This window comes from Rhinopithecus bieti, unplaced genomic scaffold (genome assembly GCF_001698545.2).
Source record: "Rhinopithecus bieti isolate Rb0 unplaced genomic scaffold, ASM169854v2 scaffold_6782, whole genome shotgun sequence".
In the NCBI taxonomy this organism is placed as follows: domain Eukaryota; kingdom Metazoa; phylum Chordata; class Mammalia; order Primates; family Cercopithecidae; genus Rhinopithecus; species Rhinopithecus bieti.
The window spans coordinates 1135332-1151091 of record NW_016805866.1 but is presented as its reverse complement, the minus strand read 5'-3'; the positions used below and the strand labels follow the sequence as shown (position 1 = coordinate 1151091).

General features: G+C 36.0%; 1 protein-coding gene across 8 annotated transcripts in view; it reads left to right on the top strand.

Annotated features, from left to right (window-relative positions):
* CEP128 (centrosomal protein 128) overlaps positions 1 to 15760 on the top strand; it is a 483382-nt gene that overhangs the window by 453334 nt on the left and 14288 nt on the right. For 6 of the 8 annotated variants that reach the window (XM_017873839.1, XM_017873845.1, XM_017873836.1 and 3 more), the window contains 2 exons: positions 5637 to 5745; positions 13189 to 13482. In XM_017873839.1, coding sequence (XP_017729328.1) covers positions 5637 to 5745; positions 13189 to 13292 — 213 coding nt within the window. In that variant the 3' untranslated portion in view covers positions 13293 to 13482. Of the gene's footprint in view, positions 1 to 5636; positions 5746 to 13188; positions 13483 to 15760 lie in introns of those variants that run through there. The other 2 variants (XM_017873844.1, XM_017873838.1) reach the window with 1 other exon arrangement.

The window sequence follows — 15760 nt, the reverse complement described above, 5'->3', positions numbered from 1 at the left end:
AGAAGACAAGGATGCCCACTTTCCCTAGCTGTTAAACATAGCCTTGGAAGTCCTAGTTAAGAGCAATCAGAGAAGAGAAAGAAATAAGGGGCATCCAAATTGGAAAGGAAAAAGTCAATTATTCTTGTTTGCCGATGATATGATCTTCTACTTGAAAAAAATCTAGACTGTACTGAGAAGCTATTAGAACTGTTAAACGAATTCAGTAAATTTGAAGGATACAAAATCTATATACAAAAATTAGTAGTGTTTTTATATACAAACAGTGGACGATGTGAAAAAGAAATCAAAACAGTAATCCTATTTACAATACCCACAAATAAGATACCTAGGAATAGATATAACCAAAGAAGTGAAGGATCTCCACAATGAAAACTATAAAACACTGATATAAGAAATTGAAGAGGACACACACACAAAAAAATGGAAAGTTATTTTATAGTCATGGATTGTAAAAATGCTGTTAAAATGTCCATACTACCCAAAGCAATCTACAAATTCAGTGCAATCCCTGTGAAAAGATCAATGACATTCTTCATGGAAATAGAAAAAACTATCCAAAAATTTGTATAGAACCACAAGACCCAGAATAGCCAAAGCCATCCTGAGCAAAAAGAACTAAGCTGGAGGAATCACATTACTTGACTTCAAATTACACTACAGAGCTATAGTAACCAAAACAGCATGTTGCTGGCATAAAAACAGACACATAGACCAATGAAACAGAATAGAGAGCCCAGAAACAAATCCATACATTTACAGTGAACTTATTTTTGACAGAGTTTCCAAGAACATACATTGGGGAAAAGACAGTCTCTTTGATAAATATTACTGTAAAACTGGATATTCATATGCAGAAAATGAAACTGGAATGTATATCTCTTATCATATACAAAATTCATATCAAAATGGATTAAAGACATAGATGACCTCAAATTATGAAGCTACTATAAGAAAAAAGAAACTCACCAGGATATTGGATTGTGCAAAGACTTTGAGGAATACACCAGAAGTACAGATAACCAAAGCTGGAGAGCTGGGATCACATAAAGTTAAAAAGATTCTGCACATTAAACAAAACAATCAGCCTCATGAAAAGACAGCCCCAGAATAGGAGAACATTTTTGCAAACTATTCATCTAATAAGGGATTAATAACCATAATACATAAGGAACTCAACTCCATAGAGGAAAAAAACCTAATAATTTGATTTAAAAACAGGCAAAAGATCTGGATAGTCATTTCTCAAAAGAAGATATAAAATGGCAAACAGGTGTAGGAAATGGACTCAAGATCATTGAGAAATGTAAATCACAATTCTAAGATATCATCTCACCTCAGTTAAAGTGGCTTTTACCCAAAAGACGGGCCATAACAAATGCTGGCAAGGATGTGGAGAAAGGAGAACCCCCATACACTGTTGGTTGGAATGTAAATTAGTACAGCCACTGTGGAGAACAGTATGGAGGAGTTTTGAAAAGCAAAAAGTAGAACTTTTAGATGATCCAGCTAGGTATCCCACTTCTAGGTATACAGGGACCAAATGGGAGATCACTGGATCGTGGGGGTGGTTTTCCCCATGCTGTTCTTGTGATAATGAGGGAGTTCTCACGAGATCTGATGGTTTTCAAAGTGGCAGTTTCCCATGCTCGCTCTCTCCTGGTGCCATGAGAAGTAGGTCTTTACTTCCCCTTCTCCTTCCGCCATGATGGTAAGTTTTCTGAGACCTCCCCAGCCATCTGGAACTGTGAATCAGTTAAACCTTTTTTCTTCATAAACTACCCAGTCTCCGGTAGTTCTTTATCACAGTGTGAAATCAGACTAATACAAGATTATTGCACTCTGTGCCTGTATCAAAATACCTCATGTACTCCATAAATATACGCACCTATTTTGTACCCATAAAAGGTTTTAAATAATTTTAACAACGTATGTTTAGTAAATGTTATGAATAACTCTACCAATAAATTTTTCAACTAAAATGAAATTGATATTTTTTAAAGCCTTAAAATGTATCATTCAGTAATTTCAATTCTAGGAATTTATATTAAATACATAAAATATGGACAAAAGTTTTATACCAAGATGTTTATCAAATGATTATTTATAACAGAGAATACTGAAATCAATTGTAAATTTTGAACAATATGAGATTAGTAAACTAAGATACTAAATAACCCTAATAATGATAACGATGATCATGATAGAGAAAATTCCTATGAAAAAATAGGAAACAAAATTGTCAACGAAGGTGATCTCCATATAAACAGATATTTATAAGTAAGACCTGGGAAAATGTATCCTTAAATTATGCTAATAAGTTTTATTTTAAAATATTTGTTGAATAATTTTCTCCAGAATTTTCCCCATATTTTTTAAATTTGCTAGAATGAAATATGTCAGTGCCATATTTTGACTGTCATATGCCAAGTAACTGGCTTTATCATTAAAAATTTAAATTAGGCCAGGCACTGTGGCTCACGCCTGTAATCCCAGCACTTTGGGAGGCCAAGGCAGGTGGATCACCTGAGGTCAGGAGTTCGAGACCATCCTGACCAACTAAAAATACAAAATACAAAAATTAGCTAGGCATGGTGGTACATGCCTGTAATCCCAGCTACTGGGGGCGCTGAGGCAGGAAGATCACTTGAACCTGGGAGGCAGAGGTTGCAGTGAGCCAAGATTGTGCCACTGCACTCCAGCCTGGGCAACAGAGCAAGACTCTGTCTCAAAAAAACAAAAAACAGCAAAAAAGAATAATAAATTATTATTTTTCTCTAAATAGAAAATATATAACCAATGCTTTGATGCCAGTTGACTTTGTTTTAGAAATTTAAAGCCATACCTTTTAGGAAGAATGAATAGTATTTAAATATCTTTGTTTAATTCATCCTTCCTCTGGTAGGCATATTTTGAGGCCACCATGACACCATCTGTTTCAACAAGATACTCAAACCTGTGTCTCTACTCTTTTCCTCTCACTGCCTTTCTCAATTGTGGCATCAGTGAGTAAAATGTGTGTTTGCTTTCCCTTATTGACCTCTAATCATCAAAGCATCTTTTAGTGGGAAACCATTTATTATGCTTTTCTCTTTCAAAACCATAATTTATATCAAAACCATGATTCAGTGGAGATTTCTAGCATTGGTTGAGATCATAACCCTCTTCTCCATTTATACATCTTCCAATTCCAGCCACACCTGTAGTATGTCACATCTGAACTACAGTAGCTAGTTTACCTGTCTCTAGTTGCCCAATGTCAGCTCATTCTAAAGTAGTTGTTGGAATACATTTGGGGCATAATGTATATCCTTTCCTTTCTAGAGATCCTGCAGTGAAAGACTTCGAGTTTCTTATGAAATTCCCATAATTAGTGGAAATTGAAAATCACTTGGTTAAAAACGTCAGGGTCTTCATCTTAAATCTAGCTAACCTCCTGTATTAGTCTGATCTTGTGTTGCTATAAAGAAATACCTGAGCCTGGGTAGTTTACAAAGAAATTGGCTCACGGTTCTGCAGGCTGTACAGGCATGGTATCGGCATCTGCTTGGCTTTGGGGGAGGCCTCAGGGAACTTTTACTCATGGCAGAAGGTGAAGCAGGCACAGGCACTTCACATGGCAAAAGCAGCAGCAAGAGGTGAGGGGAGGTGCCACACACTTAAAAAGACAGATCTCCCCAGTACTCACTATTGCAAGGACGGCACCAAGCCATGAGGGATCCACCCCCATGACCCAAACACCTCCCACCAGGCCCCATCTCCAACACTGGGGAGTACACTTCAACATGAGATTGGGACATGGGCAAATACCCTAACTATATCATCTCCCTTTGGTACATGAAGGCTAATGATCTTGAACCACCTGAGGATTATGTTCGTGCCTTTGGCTCAAAGTATATGGACCTTTTAAAAATATTTTTTAAATGTTTGCCCCTTTCTTTTGCACTTATGTACATTGTATGTGACACAGAAATAAAATATAAAGTTGGTACTTGGTATAGAGAAGGACAGCTAATTCATCAGATGGTCATGTTACATGAGGCCTTACTCCATGTGGGGACCATATTTTGAGAAATCTTTCTGGGCCACCTAACCCACAGATATGGAATTTTTGCCAACATTTCTTGATGCCTTCATCTCCCTAGAACCCCACTGTTACCCTCAGTTATGGTCTTAACTGGTATTCATATTTCAATCCTGTGCTGCTTCCATTCATTCTCCAAACAGAGGCCCAAGTAATCTTTGAAAAAAAAATAAATCAAAGTTTGTCATCCTTCTCCTTTAAAGTCCTGATTGCCTTCTGATTGTACTTTAAAAGAAAAAGAAGTTTCAAATCCTGAGCATGGCCCTGGATCTCACTGTAATCTCTTCCTCCAGGCTCAGTGTACCTAAGCTGTGGGGCCTTCCTCCAGTTCTTCAGACACACCAAGCTCTTTCTCACCTCTGCACTTACTTGAGTTTGGAACATCATTCCCTGACTGCCCTCCCTGATCCTTCTCCTCACCTTCCGCTTTCTCATGCCCCACCAATACATTTTCACCTGGCTGATTTCGTGGATTCACATTCCACATTCAAACATTGCCTTAACTATCACCTCCCAGAGGGGGTCTTATCTGAATCCTAAATCTAAATTTGGTTCTTCTTGTTATTACCTGTTTTTATAGCACTTATCATAGTTTTTAATTATGTCATTTGTTTAATGCCTTTCTCTTCTGCAACCCTGAAGGCTTTCTGACTCTAGACCCCAATGTCTTGCTTTCTCTTAGCCTACCACATAGGTGCCCACTAAATTATTGTGAGTGAATGAATGAATGAGTGAAAGAAGGAAAAAAATCACAAGTATGGTAAATAAGTAGGAAACATTCATGAGAAGAAAGTGCAGTTTTACTGTTTATCAAAGGAAAGTATATTAAACACCTATTTTAAATCTATTTTATTAGTAAAATTATTTAGCGTTATAGCTGAGATATGTGGAGATGGACACATTCATATAATACATAAGGAGAAGGACCTTTTCTGGGTTCATTTTCATTTACTAAATATTTATTAAATGAGTGAGAGGATGAATATAATCTAGAAAGCAGTCTACCTAAATGTATTTTAAAACATCAAATTATTTTTATTGACCCAGTATTTTTTCATGAGAATTTGTCATAAGGAATAGTCCTAAATATGGAAAAGGTTATATGTTTAAAGATATTTCTCACAGTGTTATGTATATGAGTAAAACATTGGAAACCACCTAAATACCAATAAAATATGGCTGAGTAAAACATAGTATATCCACTAGATAGTATAAGAGTAACTCATAAGCTAAACGTTAGGATAAATAATGACTTCAAAAATGTTTATAGCATAAGTTTAAGTTAAACACAAAGTTTTATAAATTCTATTCATGGGGGAAAAAGACTGGAAAGAAATATGTCATGCTGCTATAGCAATGGGTGATTTCTCCTTTTTTGCAAATTTTCCTTAACATGCCCATATTTTATTTTTACAGTGATTATAGTTATATTAACTTGTGCATGTACAACATAGCTTGTATATTAAGATTTAATTTCAGCTTCAGTACATTTAAATGAGTCTTGGTCCTTACCTTGTGTAATCATTGAAATGCTGTGCCTTTTTTTCCTTAGGGTGACAGAACCTTTCCAGAAGGTTCCCACACTCATGGGTTAGATCACTCATCCTCTTGGAAGGATCACAGTCGCTTCCTGTCTAGTCCAAGATTTTCATACATGAACTGTAAGTAATAAAGTCCTGTACCCATTTTTAAATTAGATTTAAGAAAATGCAACACATGGAAAAATTAGTTTAAGGCCAGTACGTGATAGAGATATTCTTAAGTCTGAGAAAATCCTCATGAATTATACAAAAAATGTTCAAGGATATTCATAATAGTACACAGTTTACTAAAATATGTAGAATCCCTCCTTTTAGACTTTATACTTCTCAGAATAACTTAAATAACCACCCAAGGTAAAATCTTAATTAGGCAAATTTTTTGTTTGGAGATTGCTAGTAACTATGGATGAGTGAGTAAAGAATGTTATTTTATAATAAAATTCAAATTATCAAAAAATTGAAGGTCTTTGCAATATAAATGTTGAGAAATATGTAATCTTGTACAAAGAGTAAGAATACTATTACTGCTAGATTTCACTCTGTGAATATTCCATAAATCTTGATAAATGTCATCAATATCAACAAAGTATGAGTCCATTGGCCCAAAATGCCATCTGCCACCATCTATCCGTGCCATCTCCGTTCCCTCCTATACGTGGTCTTCAAGTTTCAGCTTATATGTAATTCCCTTAAAGAAGGTTCACAGTTTGAAGTGTAGTCTCTGTTATGAGCACCCATAGTGTGCTACAATTTTTCTTTATAGCTTGAGGATAGGAGTAATGCCTGTTTTGTTCACCACTGTTTCCTTGGCACTCTATATAGTAGTTGGCAAATAGTAAATACTCAACTAATATTCAATTAATATTAATATACATATAAGTTGTTTTTGTTAAGTCCACATTTATCTAAACTTTTGGGATCCAAATGTTATTTAATGGATTCTTATTTAGGTAATAATTTCACTCTTCAGTTTACCATGGGCCTGTAGGGTTGTACATTAAATTTGATAATTCTGTCATTTAAAATAGCTATATTGCTCTAAAATAAAATAACCAAAATAAGCCACTAGGAAGTAGGTCAAATCCAAAAGTCTCATTTTTGCTGGTTTATATTCATGGATTCATTGAATAAATATTTATCAGTTTCTGATAAATGGTTTGGGTTTTCATTATTTCATGATTATTTTATTCTAAATGCAGAGCATTTTTTCTTCCTGTCCTAATCATTTTCCCAAGTGAGTTTGTATCTACATAATCTAAGAACCACCCTTCAATATGGACCTCAAGTTGGTTATGGCACCTCAGAATTTGATATACACATAGGCCAATTTTCTTTTTCTTTCATATTTAGCAATGGAAAACTTTCTCCAAGTCCTTCTAATATAAACAAGCATGGAGGAGGAAGTAGGGACTTAGCACCATGAAACATCACAGTGTCCCAATTAGTAAGACATTCAAGAGCCTGGAGATAAACAGCACCATGATGTGAACACAGAGGTCTTTGTTATACTGCTGTTACTTTTGCCATTAAGACCTTCATAAGCCTTCCTAGAAAGGCACCTAGAGGGAAGTGGTTAGAAGACATTAAATGGAAAACATCAAGATTTTTGGAATTGTATTTATTACTATGATAGGCAGTGAAAGAACCTGTATTTAGGTTTTGACACTAGCATTTCATGACCAACTGTGGTCATTTCTTTAATTAAGATATAGTTCTCACAAGCAACCATAGGTTTCTATAGAAATACACTGGCTGAAAAGGAAATAAAGTTAAACAGGAAAAAATATCAAGAGCATAACTGAAAAGAAAACATTTATTATAGTTTATATTGTAAAATCTAACTGAAAATTTAGCCTAAAAAGTAAAACTCTTTATTAGTTTAATTACTAAATAAATTAATTGATTAATAATCCATAGCCTTATGTTTTACTATTCTTCTCGTGTACAAGTTTGTTTTATGATTTTCTTCCCAGACTTATCCCCATATTTTCAAAAATACTTTTAAAAATTTAATCATAACTACCTTGTCATTAATTACTTTCAAGTAATTGAATTATAATTATTTCTACAAAACATATTTATTCGTATGTGCTTTTCTGATAAGCCTTAAGTTTTCTGTTTTTAATAATAGGGCACATTAGCAGTGAGAAACATTAGGATTACCCTGAATACTTCTTTTTTGTAGCAAAATTTCAGCTCAGTTATAGAAATTGTCCTGTAATTTTCTTTAATCTCCCTTTAAATTGAAAATGAAAAGAAGAGATGCCAGGACCAACAAAGAGGAAAACAGAACTTACAGCAAATGAGTAATACAGGGAACAGAGGATGTTTTAAAGAATATCATTAATACCCTTTCAGAGATAAGAGAAAATATTATATCCACTAAATTTAACAAGAGCAAAATACTATGAAAAAGGAACACAGACTAAGCAGTGTCAGAATTTTAAAATATAATTTCCATAAAGAAAAAAGAAAACCAGAAAGGTGGAAAACAATGTGAAATAACCACAAAGAAAGGAGAAGAAAAAAAGAATAGGACAATAGAGAGAAAAGATAAAATTTTTAGAAAATCAATTCAGGAGGGACAATAGATGATTAATGTGAGTCTTGAGAGAACAGAGAAAACAGAACAAGGGGCCAGGAGTGGCCAGGCCCACCCAACAAACACCCACTGACAGCGGCCATGCTGAGATTTTCCTTCACTCTTTTCCTATATAGATGCCCATGTGCCCGGATCCTGCACCTTCCTCTTTCTTGTTTCACTCCTTTCTTTTGTAAGAGTGATGCAGGACAAGCAAGCCCCAAAATTGAGGCTTAGTCCAGGCGGGTTCTTGGCTTCACCCAGGGAAGAATTCAAGTGTAAGCCGGTGGTGTTAGCAGCAGTTTTTATTGAAGCGTCAGTGTACAGCAGCAGCAGAGGTCCTGCTGCTTGCAGAACAGGTCTACCCCACAGACAGTGTGCTCAGAGCAGCAGCCCCGAAGCAGTTCTGTACTCATAGTTATACCCACTTTTAATTATATGCAAACTGAAGGGCAGCTTATGCAAAAATTTCTAGGATGCAGGTGGTAACTTTCAGGTTGTTGGGTTGTTGCCAGGAAAATGGGCAGTAACTTCTGGGTGTTGCCGGAGTAATATATGATAATATATTGACCATCATAATAATAATGACAATAATAATAATATTATTATCAATCATAATAATAATGATAAACTTCTGGGTGTTGCCGTGGCAATGATAAAATGATAAACGTGGCAATGATAAAGGCGCACTTGTGGGCGTCTTATGGAGAGGTGCTTCTGCTTGAGACCCATTTTACCTAGTCCTCAATTTGGGCAGGTATCCAAGCCCTGCCTTTGGAGTCTAGTCCCACCTCCTACCTCTAGAGCACATAAAAGAAAAGGAGGTGGGAGGCTGAGGCGGGTGGATCATGAGGTCAGGAGATCAATACCATCCTGGCTAACATGGTGAAACCCCATCTCTACTGAAAATACAAAAAATAAGCCAGGCGTGGTGATGGGCACCTATAGACCCAGCTACCCAGGAGGCTGAGGCAGGAGAATAGCATGAACCCGGGTGGCAGAGGTTGCAGTGAGCCAAGATCATGCCACTGTACTCCCACCTGCGTAACAGAGTGAGACTCCATCGGAAAAAAGAAAGAAAGAAAAGGAGGTAAATATTTCTAGTCTTTGTATTTCTAAAAATGGATTTCTTCCATTAACACTTGACTGAAATTTTAGCTGGCTATAAAATTCTAGTTGAAAATGATTTTCTTTCTGAAGTCATTGAACAATTATCCTCCAAAATTCAATGTTGTTGAAAAATACTTCATTCATAGATAGAGACTGTCACTCCTTCGAAGTCATCTTCTACACCCCCTTCCTACCCTACCACATCCTTTCTACTCCTCTCTCCGGGAACTTTTAGGATCTTTTCTTTTGCCCCAGTGAATTTGTGATGATGTGCCTCAGGGTGGGTCTTGTTTTATTTATTCTTCTAGCTACTTTTAATCTGGACACTCATATTTTTCAGTTCTGCCATAGTGAAGGAAGAAAGGAAAGATTCTATCCAGAAAATTTGCAGGAAACTAAAAACTGATAGATTATCTGATACAATTGAACACTTAAGAAAAAAGACTACTAGTGGACATATGGCAGATCTAACTGAGCACTTAGAAGCACGATGGTCACAGAGAAAGAGCAAATAAAAAGAAATGAAACCAGAGTCAATTAATAAACCCAGGAGAAATAAATGAACAAGAAGAGAAATGTTTTCATAGTATACTTACTATGTTTTCATGAGCCATATTTAGTCATAATAATTAAACAGTCACATAACTAAAAGCTCATATGTAACTATATTGGGAGTATGGGGTGAGGAGAAGGGGTTAAGTGTGGATAATGTCTAAAAATATAAATCAGAAAATAGCAATATAGGCTTCTCCATGTTTTACAAAAATGAAATAAATACAGAAAATAAAACTAGAAGAGGTGATCATCATAGCTGACTCTCGGGAGTGGGATTGTGGAATGCAGAGAGGTGGAACAAGAAACTCCTGTTTTTCTATGTAACCCTTTGGTATTATTTGATATGTGTATATACACTTTGGCTAAAAATGATTCTTACAAAGACAAGTGTTACTAAGAAAACCCCAGCTTTTATGTCTGACTAGGAAATGTCTAATTTTTTTGTTAAGTTTCAGGTGGAGCATGAAAGCTGGGGTTTGGATTTTGGAGCAGTTGAGATCTGTATAGAGACTTAGGGAGTGGACAGTCATAGATCCTTAGGCAGACATGAGTTTCTAGGCTCACAGAACAGTCAGCTCCTTACTCTAGTCGGAATTTGTACCGAGTGAGGCCCTTTCGTTTAAGCTGTAGATGCTAAGGCATTCATTCTGCTGACTTAGATGCCCTGTCAAACTGTGACCAAACTAAAGCATAGAATCACTGACCATGGAAAAAACAAAGGAAATGGGAAAATACTGCATAATTTGTGGTCTCTGAAGCGATCCAGCATTAATGAAAGTTTGTTTTAAGAACTAATTTATGTCAGCTTTGTGTAGTTCAGGTCAATTCAAGAAAAGGTAGATTCCCTCTGCCAGGAAGAAGGGAAGAAATGTATAAATTGTAAGTTTATATTGCTATTGGAAATAGGAACACAGAAATCCATTCTTTAAAGCCATGATCACTACCAAATTTATCCTGGCTTGCTGGAAGTTATGGCCATGAGTCAGGACACTCTTTTAGAAGACTTGGATTCCATTACCTTCAGCCTGTAGACAGTGGGGACTTAGTAAGAGAGACACATAATGTCAGCTTTTGAAACTGTCATTTTTGCTTTTCAAAAGTGGCAACTGACCACTAGTCACTATGTATAGCTCCTTTTAGACTAAAGAAACACAACTCCAGGACAGAGCTATCACATCCCAGGACTGGGACCAGACTAGATTTCACTGAGGTCCAGAGTAATCTGAGGACTTCTAGAAATCTCTAGTTTTTTAAGACTGAAATGCTTAATCTTTGTGGAGTTGGTGTCTCCAAACCAGATTTTGAAAATAAATGCATATTGTAAATTTCCTGTAAATCTAAAACTATTCCAAAACATAATGTTTGTTAAAATAAATAAACCAAAAAGGAAAGAATTGTTATTCTTCATGGGGAAAATATGTTATCTAAGGATCAGTATAGGAGTTGGAAGTGAATCTTACATATTATTTAAATTTGATATTCTTAGAAAAGCAAATTAATGAAAGATGCTTAAAAATACTATTTCACTTTCTTACCTCAGTATACATTACTATAAAAAGAAAAGTTAGTGTTCTCACTTTGTGTTTTGGGGTGCTTAATGGTAGTTTAAGTCCCTGGGGTGAAAAATAATTTATCCACAGCAAGAATAGCACACTATTTTCGCTTCTGTGTTATACTTCAAGGTCCACCTGGTTAACTGTGAAGATACTTCATATGTAGCCTGTCCTCAGCCTTATAGAATAAAATGCCAAAGATTGATGGCAATGAAAACACTAGGACACTGATAAAGGCAATAAAATTGTTTCTTGTCCATTAAAGGATTTAATTCTCTGGAAGTGCAGTCTCTCTGTCTCTCTCATTTTACAGGTTTATTTTATGTGACTGTGGTTCAGGTATTTTTTACTGATCAGTTAAATGCCGGATATTTTTAAATAATTGAATTCTGATTTTTGCAAGTTGACAAGGTACTCTCTAGAGGCACTCCAGAAACCAGCTAGAAAATCCCCAGTTGGCTGTCATTTTAAAATCCCTCAACTATATTCACTTGTTCAACCAGTATTTACTAGAAGGCTGTGCGCTATCTCCAGTGTTAAGTTCTGGAAGATACAGTAGTGAACAGGACAGGCAAGGTCATCTCATGGAGAAACAGGTAGCGAGCAAGTAAACAAATAATTTAAAATGGTGATTGGTGCTATCAAGGTGAAATGACAGAAGGTACCTGGAACAGGAGCACTCCCTTAGATTGATGATCAGGATCTGCCTTCCCGAGGAGGTTACAGCTGAAACCCGAATGGCAAGAAGCAGCAGCTGAGTTGAAATTGGATGGGAAGCGTCTTCCTGATAGTGGGGGCAAAAAGTACAAAAGCTCCGGAGAAGAAGGGGACATGGTCTCCTAGAGATACGGGCTACTGAGCGAGTGAGGGAGAGGGTGCAGCCACAGTCAGATGTGTGGATTTTATTCTGAGTTCACTGGGTGACCATTAAGGGCAGGCTGAGGGAGTCATGCAGAAGAATGACACAATTTGATTGACTTTTCAGAAAGGTGACTGTGGTTGTGGTGAGGAGAAAGGATCGTAAGGGAGCAAGAAGTAAACAGAAAGAGAGAAAATGGTGACTTGGGGTCTGTGATGAGAGTAATGGGGGTGGTGTGAATCAGGACTCAGGTGAAATTGGTAGGGAGAGGCATTAGAGCTCACTCTTAAACTGAATGGATGGGTCAGACAGGACAAAGGAAGAGAGGAACCACGGTTTGAGAAACTGGGCAGGTGGGCGTATCATTTTTCAAGCTGGAGAAGAGTAAGGAATGAGCAGGCATCAGAGAGTAGAGAACAGGAGAGATTTCACACAGACAGTTGGATATAGGCATCTATAGCTCAGATGAGGGGTAGGAGATAGTAAAAGAATAGTACACTCAAACTCCAGGTCTACTTTCAGTAGACTAGAAGTTGTAACAAAGAGGATTCCATAAAAAGGAACCCTTAAGATTTCTGCCTCTAAAATTCTGTGCGAGTGTGCATGTGTGTGTGTGTGTGCATGTATGTGTGGTTTATATCATTGTATCGTGATGAAGCACACACTTTTTACTCTCAGGTATTCTTCAAATAAAAGAAAAATTTTAATTCTCATGTGTTTTTTTTAAATGTCATAAATTGGATGTATTTATTCTTAGGTTGAAGATATCTTAGTCCCTGTGAAGTTCAATTATAGAAAACTAGATCTAATACCATGATACATTAACTACCTTCTGCAAAATTAATTTTTTAGGCCAGTTTTATATTCACCTAGGTTTATTTTTCTTTTTCTTCTTACCTTGCCAGCATTTACCAAAAGAACTGTTGCTCCAGATTCAGCTTCAAACAAGGAAGATGCCACAATGAATGGAACAAGTTCACAATCCAAAAAAGAGGAATATGAGAGCTAGAAAAGCAAATGTAATTTGTTATTTTACATGAGTGTTTTACAAATAATAACATCTCTATTCTTACAGCAATTTGGCCCAGATTATCTAACAGACATACCTGCAACTTTGGCTCTTTGGTGTTGCCAAACATTGACAAAAGTGACAATACTGTTGGTCCTTGTAAATGGTAAACCAGTCCAAATAATATCAGCTCATAAATGATGTGCAGCTAATTTATTTGCAACTTATACTAGCACAGAAAGAATGATATTTTTTTCACTTTGTATTTTCCTTTTTCAAGTGTGGTCAGTCACATTTTCCCAACCCAAATTTGGATTTCTAATTGAGGCCTTTCAAAAATTACTGGCTAAAAGAAGAAAATGAGTTACCCTTGAGGCAAAAGTTGCCAGCACTTTAGATTCAGGCAGCATTTATATACAACTGATTTTTTGAAAAATGCTTTCTCCCTAATAAATTATCATGTGTTATAACATGTCATGGAGATGTGCATATATAACATTAGACAGGCCACTTTATAAATGCTCAGGACTTTTATATCCATCATCTCAGCAGTCCACAACTACATACAGTAGCTGAAAATTATTTCCAATCATCCATTTTTAATAGCAATAAAGAATTCATAAATGATATCTGAACTGTTGAGCACTATAAAGAATTCATAGCACAATTTATTTATTTGTCTTTTTGTGGCCAAATATGCTACTGTGATCACTTCAGTCATATCCTGGACCATCTTTGGTTTACTGTGACTAAAATCATAGCACCAAACTCCTTTGTCCACGAGATATATATATAATCTTGTATAATTTGGTACTATCTGCTTCTACCATCCCAACTTTTTTCATCAAAGTGTTTAAGAACATATTCCCTTTACATGCTGATCTCCTAGTGGAGAAAGATTTATAGTAAATGCTAAGTAATAGTAAACTTTCAGGAACTGAATCCTACTGGGTCATGGATTCTGCACAGACAAGGACAATAAAGCAATACCTTTGTAATATGCATTACATTTTGTGTTTGTTAAAGTACACTTGCTCGTTAGAGTTCTCACATTTCATGAAGATGCTTCTGCTCAAGATACATTGTCCTAACTTACCATATTTGATGGTACTGAAGAAAAAAATGGCAGCCTCTTTCCATGAAATTGAATGCAACTCTTCCCATAGAACATGAAGATATCTCATATCCAAAAATTGCGTAACACAAGCTATGTAACCTGAGAGTATAGCTATACATTTTAACATTTATGCATTTTAAAAATCTTTTGAGTTCTTACTATATGCCAGTCATTGTGCTAGGAGAAAAAAATGAGATACAAAAACAGGTATGCACATCGCAAAGTTTGTTTGGCATTAGGAATTACATGAAAACAGGAGTGATTTGTTCAGGCTAGCTGGAGAAATTTGGGGTTAGACAACATTAAACAGATTTGGTTTTCTTTTATCTAACTTCAGGAATTCTCAGAGCAATGCAATGTACTAATGAGCATGATGAGGATTTATTAGGAGTATCCCATGTAGTGTGACTCACAGTCCTGGTGATCTATATAAACTATATCACTGTGTGGTAATATTTAAAGTATTGAGAATTTATTTCCATTGATGGTTTGACCAACATCAAAATATTTTATCTCCCTGGTCCTAAATAACTAGCAGAGAAGAAAATACGAGGGAAAATCAACAGGTTTTATTTAAATCCTATGGATAAATGTTAGTTAAATAACTTTTATGTATTAGTAGGGCCTTCATACAGTCCATTCTCTTCAATAAGAACTGATTTAAACCATTATTAGTGCATCTATGTTCACTTAAAAAAAATTGCACCAAACCAATTAGACCTGAAAATGTAAAGTAACTCAAATTATTTACTTGAGAAATCCTTGAAAACATAGTAGCCAGTGATTTTATAACAGAATGGAGAGGGATCTTATGAAATAACTTTTTCAATCTAAAAAAAAAAGGCCATTATATCATGTTATTGAATGCCCTGTGCTACTGTTGGATGAATGAAACTGTCTGACTTAAATATGGAACACACAAGAACTCCAAAGGCAAAGTCAACTTTTTGTGAACAATAATTTTGTCAAAATTCCTTGGCCTCCTGTTTATATAGAATTGAATCCAGGGACCTGTCTCCTCTGAGGATTTTTCCTATCTCTTGCAGTTACCCTACCCTTGAGTTGGAAATCAAAAAGAATGCTAAGGAAACATTAATAGCTTGATTTGTGCATCTTAAAGCCAACAACTTCTTTCCTTTACTCACCCTTTTGGCAGGATAGCCTCCATTACATGTGATATCGGCCCTGTTTGAATGGTAGCTGGTCCACCATATTGCTTGTAGCACAGGGACACTGGGAAGGATAAACCTTATTCTGCAGTAAGCCTGGTCCAATACTTAATTTGAAGGTTGACCTTTTTGGTTTAATAATTTGATTCTTCTGGCCATCTTTCTCCCTAAACACACTAAAC